We start from the raw sequence: 13,780 nt of genomic DNA on the forward strand, positions 1-13,780 counted from the left end.
GAGAATATCTTTCAGGAGCTGAACAAGTTAGTTCAAGCAAGGAACAACCTGGTGCATGAAGACAACTATGTTAAGCAGTGGAGAAGATTGAAAGAAAGATAAGATTTTGTCTTGACTGAACTGCAGAGATCATCTCTTGATGCTCAAGAAACTACGCAGAACAATCTTCAAGACTGGCTAAGAGGAGTTGTCAGTAACTTGCAAGAAGTAGAAGTCAGAAGGAGAACAATTATAAGAGCACCATTATGCAAAGAAGCCAGAAATGATGCTGCTTGTATTCTTTCTGGTGTTCATCCTAGGGAGTTGGATCTCTCCTGGTTGAACAAGATAAACTTCAAGTCAACATCCACTGAACTGGATTTGATGCAAAGGAATGATGTACTAGAAAAAGAGAACAAGCAGTTGAAGAAAGAGCTTCTTGAACAGAAATTACTACTGCTTGAAAACAAGTCTTCTACAGAAGCTAAGCTGGAAGAAACAAGAGTTGGAGAAGAGAACTTGATCAGAAGCAATGAAGACTTCAAGAGAGAAATGAAGCAACAGGCAAAAGAGACAAACAAGATGATGGAACAGATGATGGAACAGATGAAACAAGCCCAACCTTAGTTGCACACCCTTAGCTTGTTTATTTTTTTATGTTTGTACTTATGCATGTTTCTGCTTCTGAACTATTTTATGTGCCGGGGCCGTTGTCGAGGATTGTTAATATTTTCGAATGAACAATTTGAATTACTTATCTTTACCTTCTATTTCTAAAAATTTTCGTGTTTAGTTTATACATCCAAATTAAACTGGTTAAAACTTCGTCAATGCCTCATCAAATATGAGGGATCATCAACGCATTACTCTAGGAGATTATGGAAAGCTGGATAATCTGGATGAAATCTTTCTTGGGTTCCAACCAGCAAATCCAGTAATCTTTGATATTAAGAATAGTGTGCTAGTTAACTTGAAAACGAACCAATTTGCAGGAAAAGAGTTAGAGGATTGCAATGCTCATTTGATATTGTTCCTCGGCATATGCAGCACGATCAACTCTTCAGGAATATCAAAATCGGATAAACGGCTGAGATTATTCGGTTATTCACTACAAGGGAGGGCAAATGACTAGCTAGACGTACTGCCTAAATTTTTTATCACAACATGACCAGCTCAAACGAAGATTCTTGGACATGTATTTTCCAAGTTCGAGGTGCCGATGAGTCAATGAAAAAGTACCTCATCGCAAAGGGGATGCGCACTTGCATAGACGTAAATAAGGTGTTTCTAGACGTGATTACCTTGATTTTCAGTAAACAGCAAAATGGTTACTTTCAACATAAACCAGTAAATCTTTAGGACATATTATGTTTGTTATTTTCCAGGAAATGATTATATTCTTGATATTGTTAAAAGGAATTATGAATATAACCGTCAAATCCGACACGGATTGTGATATACATGCAAGTAATATCAGAAATTATGTAGCAACAAAGAAATAGAAAACCTCCGACACGTGATATGCATGCAAATAATTTCAGAAAATTGAAAATGATGCATAATTAGTGCTATGCAACATTATAAGAAATAAGTAATCCTCAATTTATACAAAAACTAACTTGTGAACAATTCAATTCAAGGAATAGAAAAAAATACGGTTAGAGTCATTAATGCATGCAAACTCATTCAGTCATCAAGTTAAAATGAAACTCTGCAAGACACTGATCAAATTTTTACATAACAATAGCACAGCTCTTTTGCTAATGCATAAAACCACTCAGATACTCATCATCAGAATCATTGTCGCCATCATAATCACTGTCGCTCATAGACTCCAATTTCTCAACCGCCTCGTCCACTGCAGTAGGATAGCTAGTAGAGTCATCGAACAAATCTGTATTTAAACTTAAATCCAAGTTACCATCCCCGCCCAGTATAGAACCACTCTTCTTGTTAAATGGCGACTCCCTCGTCTTTCTCACTTTCTTCCTATTGGGTGATAAACCTGCACTTTCAGCTGGCTGAACATTTTTTCTTTTGGAAGTGGTAGCTGCCTTTGTAGGCCCCTTCTTATCTGGGGCAGCCTTCTCTTGAACTAAGTCATCAGCATCAACAGCATTGACTTCATTATCACTATCTGATGGAATATCATCATCAGCTTCCTGATGGTATACATGAAAGTGTAAGCGTTAAACATGATTGGAAGGAAAACATTGCAATACAGGAAATTGGCAATTGACATACCTTCTGATTATTCTTTCGTGGTTGTGACAGCTTTTTTGCATCAATTGCAAAATCATTCTTTTTCTTCACCATGCTTGATATGATTTGTTCCTTTTCTGTCTGAATTTTCTGTAGTTTCTGAAAGTGAAACACGCAAGTAAAAAGGATAAGAACAACAACAACAACAATAGTAATAATATTACAGGCCACTATTTTAAATACAACTAAGCAAAATAAGTAATTGTCTCTCTTACCTCAAATTCCTTTTCAAACAACATGAGATCGTTTAACCACATTGACTCTGGTGAGGTATCCTTCAAAGTCTCCTTTTCCTTTTCATCAAGTTCAGCTTCCAGCTTCACAAGGCTTTCCTTGGTGAAATTTTCAGGAGGCAAGGATGAAAGATACTCATAGTCACCCAATGTCGCTACAGTTTTCTGCTCATCAGCTTCCTGCTCTTTTGAACTGTAATCATTTGCACCTGCAACTTGTGGTTCTGCAGAGTTACCTTTCTTCAGAATCTCAATCAAAAATTCAGCTCTTCGGTAGCTCGGGCATGACGCATTCACAACATCGGTTATAAAATTTCGTTTGATTCTTAAACTCCGCAGAAGTTGTTTAGAGTTCTTCTCTAGATATTCCTGCGGGCAAGCACAACTTGCATTTCAGTTAATACATATTAATAGATAGGTACATGATATAGAGAAAGATCTATGTAATTGTTAGCAACAATAATTCACCTTTCTCTTCGCATAATACTTCAGCCGAAGTCTACAGAACTCTTCAAGAACTGCATAAGAAATGACACAGAAAAGTGAGTAGTATGAAAAACATTACATGATAATGCGATTCAAAGTAATTATACATAAAGAAGGGTATACTTTGTTCTGGGGAGTTATATTTCTTAATTTTTCCCTCTGCATCAAAAAGATACATGTTGCTTGTGCTAATAGTGCACGACAGGTTAAACTTCCTGCATAATTCTTCTTTATCTTCGTCCTCTGTTGTAGCTGTTTTTTCTGGCTTCATCTTGACTTTATCTTCGTCCTCTGTTGTAGCTGTTTTTTCTGGCTTCATCTTGACTTTAAAGTCTACCATTTCATAAACCCCTATTTGCCTAAAACCCTGCAACAAAGAAAATTTACATATGAAAAAGGTACAGATTTACCTATGGTGTATATGGTAAGTAAAAGTATAGGTCACGTCACCTCAATGTTCCCCTGAGCAGTTTTTTTGGCAAGGAACTTCTTATAATCTTGAGTCCACTTTCGAATAGGAAGCTCTTCGATTCTGACAGTTTGTTCATTTATTCTCTCCACTAAACCATTGACTGTATAGCCCTTGGCACTTTCCTTAATGGTTCCTCTGAACCCTCTGTACCATGGTTTCATTGGCACCATTTCCTCTTCCTTCAAGAAACGTCTTACATTCTCAATAATTTGACATGGATGATATTTGGGAATATCAGAACTAAAACATGTCCCCATGGCATGGCAACCATTAACAAGCACGAGAGGAATGATTGGTATGTACCTGTGTGGTGACAAGCAGAATTTGAATCAGTTCAACTTTGATGAGGTTCCTTAGTTGTTACTTATTAATAATCACAACCAAAATAGCCATTACAAAGAAAGGAGAAACAAAATACCAGTTTGGTTCAATGGACCTCCCATCCTCATTCAAGTATTCAAGAAGCTTATCATCATCCACAGGGAAGAGGAGACGAGTAACGCAATTTAGCTTAATGTATAACTTTTGGGAACTTGCATGGTCTTTACCACCCTGGAACAAGCAACTTATCCACTGAATATAAGTTCAAGAAAGAAAATGAGAAATAGTGCAATAAAAAAAAATTATGCCGGTTCATCTCACCAGGTCACGAGTGCCAAATTGACCATAAGGTATGAGAAGATTGATGTTGTTGCTACCCACAAAATCCTGTGCCATTCCAATAATTGTCCTAGCAATACTTTGTTCACCATAGTGACAATAAGAATCTTCAGTCACATAAGCAGTTAATAGGGAAACTTCTGTTTGTCTGGTCAAATTCATCTTAAAGGAGCAGAAAAGAGTCTTCCTTTGACCAAGTGTAAGGCCATCTACCATAGACGGAATGGACCTTTGGAGATTTTTCATTGAGAAGAATAGAAGTTCTTTGTTAACAAAATCCCTGTACTTTATACTTTTGCTTTCATAATTACAAGTGCCAGGCTGCATCATCTGATAATGGAAAACTATATGTTAACTATACACCCTAGAAGAGTAAGCTTGTGTTAGAAAATTGATGTATTGGGAAACATCAAACCTGAGAGTTACAAATCCAAGCCTTCCAATCCTCAGCTTTTTTACTGAATGCCAGCTCAATTGAAGTGGAAGTTCCATCTTGTTCATCATCATCATCATCCCAAACAAAATATGCCCTGTGCTCATCAAGATCTTGAAAGTAATCTCTCACTTCCTGCGCAGCAGTCAAGCCCTGTACAAACACCAAAAATTTGAAATAAGCAAAGACTGAATGAAAGAATTAGGAACACAAAAAGTAATTGGTTTAGGGGAACACAGTATTTTGGTTTGAACGATTCTGTTCACCGCAAAAATCGTTTATTGTGTTGACATTGATGGAATCCCCTATTTCCTACAGCTCATGGGTGGGCAGGTTGTGCAGCCATGGCCTAACCCAAGCCAAATCCAAAAGGATGAAAACCGACATTTCCCTTCAACCTTTTCTATAGGCAATAAAGTGCAAACATGTTCGTCTTTGTTTATTACACACCTGTGTTTGATAAAATGCGAGTCTTGCTTTGCTCCATTTAATAGATATATATATATATATATATATATATATATATATATATATATATATATATATATATATAGACACAAGAGATAGATTAGTGGGACTCGTTTCATTTAGTGGATCTCACTAAATGGAGCAAAATAAAAGGAGTGAAGTCAAACTCATAAAAGACCCATTTACTTTTCATTTATTATTAATTATTTCAATAAGGCGTTTTAACTTTTTTATAATAGGCACTTGTAATATTTAAATATATATAAAAATAACAAATATCCATAAAATCTAATCAATTTATTTCAAAATGATTTATGAATACATATCCAACGTTTCTTTTTTTTTTTTTGTTCCCTCAAAAAAAAAAAAAAAAAGCAAATTTATTAAAAATAACTCAAAGCCAAGACTTATATGATGCTGCATAGCCACAGCTTTAAAATACCAACAAGCAAGCCAATATAGTGTAGGCAAAAGGGAGATGCTGAGCAGACCATGAGTGATATGCAGAAAAAATACACCAATGCCACACCAAAATGGAATTAGATAGTATCCCTTCTGATGAAGAAGGGGCTCTAAAAGAGGCTGGAATCAATCTTAAACACAAAATGATACCAACCTCTTTGAGACACACTGACAGACTAAAATGTGCCCACAGATGCAAGTAAAAACAAACTAGAACTAGTTTCCAATCAGCCCCCTGTATATAGTGGTTTATACTAACAGTCATAAATATAAAAAATATGGAGGTTTTCCAACAACAAACCTTACAGTACTTTATCTCCCAATCATTTGCAGTTTTACCCAATTCTTTTTTCCAGTCTTCATATTGCTGCATAGAATGAAATGATAACTTCTTCCCCTTCTTTGAATTAGAAGCCTGCAGAGAAAGATAAATGATCTCGTAAAACAAAAAGAAAAGAAAAAAAAAAAAATAGATTATTTACTCAAGAATGTGTACAGAGTGTTTTCATTATCAATTATACATGCTAACCTTTATAATGGGAATGGTAAACACAGACATGAATTTTGAAACTTTAAGTAGTGATGGCCAGAATGAATAAATGAAGTTTATCAATAGTCCTTTTAAGTGAGCGCCATCTTCATCCTAAATCACACATAAATTTGAACTATTATAATCGCGGGGAATAAGAAAATCAAACGTAGAACATAATCATGCCTCATACATAGAAACATAAAAGTCAAGGCATTAATAAACTATGATCTTTAAGTTACTCGCCTGATTGGCCATAATCATCAACCGGCCATATCTCAAAGATTCTGCATCACTGTATTTCTTGTTTAGCACAAGTCCAAGAACGGTCATCAGAATCTGAATTTCTTTCTTTTTTAATAGCTTTCTACTGTCCCTCACATTGAGCAATTTGCTGCTCAATGGAAACACACCATAGAGGTCTGGATCCACCACAGCAGAGTCCCCGGCCATCTTCAAACCAAAAAGTAGTCATTAAGTTCAAGTTTTTTTTTTTTTTTAATTGAATTTAAATAAATGACCATAAGCTTCAACCGCTTGTGCTTAAATGAAAAATATTCCTACCAAAATTTGAAATATATACTTTTTAAAATTAGTTTTTGTATATAGACAATAGACAACAACTTACAGCAAAGGCAGAATCTCCATGTGTCAAAATCAAGGTACATTTGCCACGCTTGGGTCCGCCAGCCAACATGGCTTCCACATGCGTTTCCACATGCGTTTGTTTCAAACGTATCCGTATCTGTGGTAGGAGGGTTTTCGCAATTTCAGACTTTTGATCTTCAAAAATATAAAATATTTGAGTAAAACACCATTTCATGTTAATTTGATAGCATTGCAAAAACAACCAACAAATGAAGAATTACTAACCATGAGTCAGCCTTGAATTTAAACCCAATCTAGCTGGTTTAGTGGTTAACATCTCTTTGGTTTGAGAATGAAAGGCAGGGTTGTCAATCCGAGCATTGACAAAAACCCACAAATGATTCTTCACAGTGCCAGCATTCACATTGACATGCTCCTTCTTCTTCAATACTTCCTTCTTTATATAGGTAGTAATTTGCTTGGTGATGTAATCAACATGAGTCCCACCCTTAATTGTAGCAATGGAGTTAACAAAGCTGACCTGGTAAAAAAAAAATAAAAAATAAGTTGTGTAAGACAAGAAATTAACATCAATGAACCTGCAAGTTACACTATACTTTAGACGTTCACTAGTCACCTGTTGAAACTTCCCGTCACTTAGACTCAGGCAAATCTCCAAGCTATCACTTAGTTTGGCATGAGTCCTAATAAAAGCAACCAAATCATGTTAGATAAAAACAAAGGAAAATACACCAACCCACACGCAGATTGAGTTCTCAACTACATATCTGTATAGCAACAAACCTTGGCAGGGAAAAGGGTTTGGACTCCTGAGCACAATTCAAGAAGAAATCAGCATAACCTTTGAAAGACTTGAATGGAATCACTTCGCTGTTTAGTTCAACCGTAACACCAAGGCACCCTGCCATGTCCAGCACACGCTTTTTCATCAAAGCTACAACATCCTTTTCAAGACAGGTCATTTCAAACTTGGTTAAGTCAGGCTTAAAGGTCACCGTGGTCGAGTAGTCATCAACTTCGCATTTGGTTACCACTCGCTCAAACTTAACATCCATATTATTACGGAACTCCTTCATAACCCAAAAATACAACCAAGACAAATGGAAAATCAAAGACCAAAAATTTTGAGCACTTGCATAAACAATTAAAGCACCAAAATCAAAGACCAAAGTTCAAACAAATACTGCAACGAGATGATAGCAGAAATATAAAATACAGGTCCATTTCCTACAAGATGTAAAACTGTAACATGATTATAAATCAACAATTAACATAACATACCTAAATTTAAATTTACACATGAAATGCATGATCCCATAACAACTCCCAGTTCATTTCACCAAACATTAAAAAGTAAATACACTAGCAGAATCTTGAAATTCAATTTTAGTTCATAGCACCAAAACCTAACCCTAGAAAAATCAAAAATCAAAATCTCAAAGGAAGAAAGGAATAACCACCTCTCTCGTAGTCCCCAGTTCATCAGCAAACTCAACCCAAAAACAAGTCGAGTAACTATTCGTGAGATGAAAAATGTTTATTACATCATCAAATGTTTCATCGCCTATTAATGGAGCACCGTTGTAGCAAACAGAAATCTCATTCATCTTAGTATCAATTTCTACTCTCAACCGGTTCATGGTTGGATCTCGCCGTTTTTTATCAGCAGCGTGAACGAGGATTATGTCGAAGATTTTGTAGAGATCAGGGACGTACGAGATTTTGCGGTGAACTATTTTCCCGTCTTCGTAAACCCATTGTTTCTCTGTTTTTTTTTTTATTGAATCGATGAAAGTATACGATTCGCACCGTTTCTCCATGGTGGTGGTGGTGGTGGTGTCGTCGTAGACCCATTGTTTCTGTGTTTTTTTTTTTATTGAATTTTTTTTATTGAGTCGATGAAAGTATCGTGTTATGAAAGTATCGGGTTCCCACCGTTTCTCCATGGCGGTGGTGGTAGAGAGAAAGTAGAGAGCAAAGGGATGACTGATTCACTCCAACGAATTAGCTTATATATGGGCTCTATTGGTGTGCATAAACCCCAATAACCCAACCAAAATTGCTTTTTCGACATAAAAAACTTCGTAGAAACAAATAAAATACTTAAATGCCCCTAGTAATCTTAATTACTAAAGCCTAACCCTTCAAGCTATTGTTGCTCTAATATTTTCCCCCCATTTTTCCTCCACTTTTCTGAGCCATTGGATCTTGCACATTTATGCGTCATTCAATTTTAGCCATTGATCATCTTACTTAATGCCAGCCGAATTTTGTTATCAAGTTTGCTATAATTTTGGCCAGCCGAATCCTTATTTTTTAACCTAACAAATTTCATTCATATCCTCCTTTTTTTTTTGAATCAAATATTTTCTATACTTTTAGGTTTGCAATTATTTAACATAACAAATTCCATCTAAAAAAGTGCATCGCACCAATTTTATTCCTATCATCTTGCATTTTTTTTTATGAAGCAAATATTTTATACCCTAACTTACTAAAGCTTAACCCCTCAAGCTATTGTTGCCATAATATTTTCCCCACATTTTTCCCTCCACTTTTCTGAGCCATTGGATCTTGCACATTTAGGCGCCATTCAATTTTAGCCATTGATCATCTTACTTAATGTCAGCCGAATTTTGTTATCAAGTTTGCTATAATTTTGGCCAGCCGAATCCTTATTTTTTAACCTAACAAATTTCATTCATATCCTCCTTTTTTTTTTTGAATCAAATATTTTCTACACTTTTAGGTTTGCAATTATTTAACATAACAAATTTCATCTAAAAAAATGCATCACACCAATTTTATTCCTATCATCTTGCCTTTTTTTTTTTATGAAGCAAATATTTTCTACCCTGACTTACTAAAGCTTAACCCCTCAAGCTATTGTTGCCCTAATATTTTCCCCACATTTTCCCTCCACTTTTCTGAGCCATTGGATCTTGCACATTTAGGCGCCATTCAATTTTAGCCATTGATCATCTTACTTAATGCCAGCCGAATTTTGTTATCAAGTTTGCTATAATTTTGGCCAGTCGAATCCTTATTTTTTAACCTAACAAATTTCATTCCCATCCTCCTTTTTTTTTAATCAAATATTTTCTACACTTTTAGGTTTGCAATTATTTAACATAACAAATTCCATCTAAAAAAATGCATCGCACCAATTTTATTCCTATCCTCTTGCCTTTTTTTTTATGAAGCAAATATTTTCTACCCTAACTTACTAAAGCTTAACCCCTCAAGCTATTGTTGCCCTAATATTTTCCCCCCATTTTTCCCTCCACTTTTCTGAGCTATTGGATCTTGCACATTTAGGCGCCATTCAATTTTAGCCATTAATCATCTTACTTAATGCCAGCCGGATTTTTTTATCAAGTTTGCTACAATTTTGGCCAGCCGAATCCTTATTTTTTAACCTAACAAATTTCATTCCTATCCTCCTTTTTTTTTTGAATCAAAGATTTTCTACACTTTTAGGTTTGCAATTATTTAACATAACAAATTCCATCTAAAAAAATGCATCGCACCTATTTCATGCCCACCAATTTCATGCCTTTTTTATCCTTATTTATTAATTTTATTAGGTCTACAACAACTTAACCTAATAATTTCCCTCTAAAATTCTGCATTAGATTAGCAGCAATTTAACCTAACAAATTCCATCTAAAATGCAGCAATCCCTAATATTTCTCCTCGCTGATAAGATTTTTATTCATAACATGTTGTGTCATCGTTTGTACATATCTATTGTTTCTGTAGACTTTTTTTTTGAGAAGTTGTTGTACACTTATTAATGATATTTTTTTTGTTACAATTATTAATGATATATTTGTACTATATTTATAAACAATAGAGGATTTTAGGCTGACTTTTGTTATTCAAACTATACCTTAAACAATTTTGTTTGTTACATTTGAAATTCAAAAATATTTATGCTTATAATTTTAATCTATATAAACTTTTTTATATAAAATATCGTTCATAATCTATATGTGTTAGCGTAATAAAAAAAACGAAAAGACGGCTATGTGAATGCCCGTCTTTCCACACGTTGACATAATGAAATCAATATTTTTCTAAATTAAAAATAAATCAAATTATTACGTGGTATATCCCGTGAAAATAAAACTATCACATACCTCCCTAAAAACAAAAGAAACAAAAAACTATCACATTCCTTAAAAAAAAACAAAAAAAAAACTATCACATGCTTGAAAAATTCTATAAAAATCCTAATGAATCATTTTCATTTTTATATAGGAACGAATATCTTAATATATATATATATATATATATATATATATATATATAAATGTTAGATATTCTCCAATCAACATTAATTAACCCTAATCCCGCCCTTTTTGGCGGGTCTAAATATATTTTTTTTAAAAAATTGTTTTGCAAGGAATTGAACCAACTATCCATAACAACACCTTTGAGCTTTTACCACTAGATCACTAACATTTTTATTGAAATATAGTTGCTTCTAAAATGGATATGTAATCTTAAAGGCCTTTTTTCTAAGCCACTAACACTCATTTTTATTGTGTTTATTTTCATGTTTGATTAATTTCACATAATTTAATTTATGACTTTTATTCCATGTTCATTTTTGTTGATGCAAACTAATGTTATAATTTTCTTTTTTGAGATTTTGCATGTCGATCACTCTCAAACATCATTTAGTTTCATTGTTTCTATTACTTTGAATGTAACTATAAAATTAATAATATAGTCACTTTGATGCTTATATAAGAAACTCTACAAAACCCGTACATCGTACGAGTTAGAGTCTAGTCTTTATTTATTAATTTTGTTACGTCTGCAGCAACTTAACCTAATTTTTTCCCGCTCATTTGCTTTATTAGGTTTGCAATTATTTAACCTAACAAATTCCATCTAAAAAATGCATTGCACACCAATTTCATTCCTATCCTCTTGCGTTTTTTTTTAAGAAAATATTTTCTACCATATCAATGATCTTACGGGTTAAAGATTATTTATTGTTCTCTATTATAGTCGAGAAAACCCGTGCGACGCACGGGTCAAAAGTCTAGTCATCATACTTACTCTAAAAGCTAATTAGGTCAAGCAATTGCTTCACCCTAATAAGCTTTGGGTTTTCCCTCCTAAACATTCCTTAAAAGTGTGAGGTAAGCTAATGACACATCATTAAATGCATTTTTTGAATTCAAATTTTCCTCCCACCTAAATGCATTAAATTGAGTCATATTTTCAAACTTCTCATTTACCTCACGTGCCCACTAATGATATTACTAAGCACAAGACATTTTGGTAGCCGGAGCACATTAACCTTTGTTCATTTTCAATGTTTGGAAGTAAACTTTATCATTTCTCCACAAATCTTACGTAATCTAACATTCTTATTCGATGCTCTTCTCTCACATCTTCTAACATTCTTCTTCTTCTTCTTCCTCCATAATAAAATTGATATTTTGATTATTTTTTTTTGTGAAATTGAATCCAACCAGTTTCCATAAGTTTCCTCTTCAATATCGTCACTTAGAATATTTGGTGAGATGTTCTGCCGCCGTTTCGGAGAGTGAATAAAGTGTTGTCGGAGGTGCGGTTGACGTCGATGAGTGTATGGTGAGGTTCAACTGCTTGAATCTCTTCACCCATTCACTTCTTTTTCTTCTACCTGTTCTTCATTTTCGTTTGCCATTTACATTCATGACTTCATTTTCCAGCCTCTCTTGATCTCAAATCTCAATGACCTTTTTTTCCTTCTTTGCATGCTAGATCAAATACCTGCAGAATCATTTATCACAAATTTATTGTAGTTATGAGTAGATAATTATGTTTTTGCTTTGATTTAGATTTAGTGATGATGTGGTTTGTGAAAATATTGCTATCATCTTGGTTTGTTAGGTTGTTGAGCCACAAGTTAGCAAACTATGCATGGAGGTTGAAGAATTCATTTTTATGGAAAAATGGTCGGAGCTGGTATCGTTGATGATTACTTATGCTGAACTGAAATTTCTCAAAGATTTCTGAAAAAGGTAAAATTCTTTTTTTCTTGATACATACACCTTGAATTCAAACCAAGGGTTTTACTTTGCCTTGAATTGATTTTTTTTAAGGGATCTATCTTTAATCCACTTTTCATGGATTGTTCTATGTTTTTTTTTATCCTTTAATGAATTAGTTGCATCTTTTTTTTTACACTATGATAGTTGTTGTTTTGAATTTCTCAGTTGTTCTAGGTTCAATTTGTTTTTTGTTTGTTCTGATGTTTGACTTTGTGAGATAAGAATGTCTAGATAAGATCAGATGTAAATTTGGTGGATGGTTTATATAATTTCATTTTGATGTCGGACTTAGCACGTTTAGTGTAACTGAAAGATGGTGTAGCTTTCTCTTCACGGTCCATGACATTTCGACCAAACTTCTCCTCACCATACACAAGCTCTTTCTTTCTCCTTTAGATTGCATATAAGTGGATTTTGACACTTTCATTTGTACATATTTGGCAAATTTTTAAACCATAAGCACTTTAATTGGACCAAAATATCATACTCTAACCACAAGTATTTTTTGTGGAACGAAATTTCATACTCCAACTATACCCTTTGAAATTATAATGTATCATATTTTTGGAACCAAATTTTAAGGTATGTTATATTTTTAATAAAATTAAGGAACCAATTTTGTGAAAAGGCCTCTTAGCATGTGTTTGATTTTAAAGTGATAAGTTTATTTTGTACAATTAATTTTCTACAAAATTGAGATGGCAATATAATAAATCTTTTGAAAATTTGTGGAATTGATGAAGAGATTTGGAACACTAAACGTTGTTATTATTGATGTGAAAATTTGGAATTGATGTGAAAATTTGTGGAATTGTTGTTATTGATTTGGAACATGTTGTTATTGAATTGGTGCTTTGGGTACCAAGATTGATGAATTGATGAAGAGATTTTGATGTTGTTAATTATGCCATGAGTGTTCCATTTAATGAAGTTGTTGTTTTAAGAGTTTGATGAAAATGAGTTATTCTTTGTGGATTGTGATTCTTGATGAATTAAGGTGAAATGTTGATGTTGTTGTGTTGGTATAAGTTTAATGAAATTCTGTTTTTAGTTATAAGATTTGGTTGTGAAAAGTTTTGGGAAGAAACTTAGGTTTTTATGTGAAGAGCTAGTTAAGTGATTTTGGAATGA

At 33.8% G+C, this 13,780-nt stretch overlaps 1 protein-coding gene across 1 annotated transcript; it reads right to left on the bottom strand.

Moving 5' to 3' along the window:
- Window positions 1-1,501: 1,501 nt before the first annotated feature.
- LOC146954820 (DNA topoisomerase 2-like) lies at window positions 1,502-8,577 on the bottom strand. Its single transcript, XM_085718670.1, has 17 exons — window positions 8,054-8,577; window positions 7,377-7,663; window positions 7,210-7,276; window positions 6,858-7,113; window positions 6,613-6,767; window positions 6,231-6,437; window positions 5,985-6,098; window positions 5,757-5,870; window positions 4,508-4,678; window positions 4,075-4,422; window positions 3,851-3,984; window positions 3,411-3,735; window positions 3,084-3,327; window positions 2,943-2,992; window positions 2,457-2,843; window positions 2,224-2,340; window positions 1,502-2,141 (listed from the first exon to the last, which is right to left on the bottom strand). The coding sequence occupies exons 1-17, from the start codon at window positions 8,537-8,539 to the stop codon at window positions 1,740-1,742; spliced, it is 3,864 nt and encodes a 1,287-aa protein (XP_085574796.1). The 5' UTR covers window positions 8,540-8,577; the 3' UTR covers window positions 1,502-1,739.
- Window positions 8,578-13,780: the final 5,203 nt, after the last annotated feature.

Source organism: Medicago sativa, chromosome 1 (assembly GCF_051527215.1).
Source record: "Medicago sativa cultivar Bolivia chromosome 1, Bolivia_mono, whole genome shotgun sequence".
In the NCBI taxonomy this organism is placed as follows: Eukaryota; Viridiplantae; Streptophyta; class Magnoliopsida; order Fabales; family Fabaceae; genus Medicago; species Medicago sativa.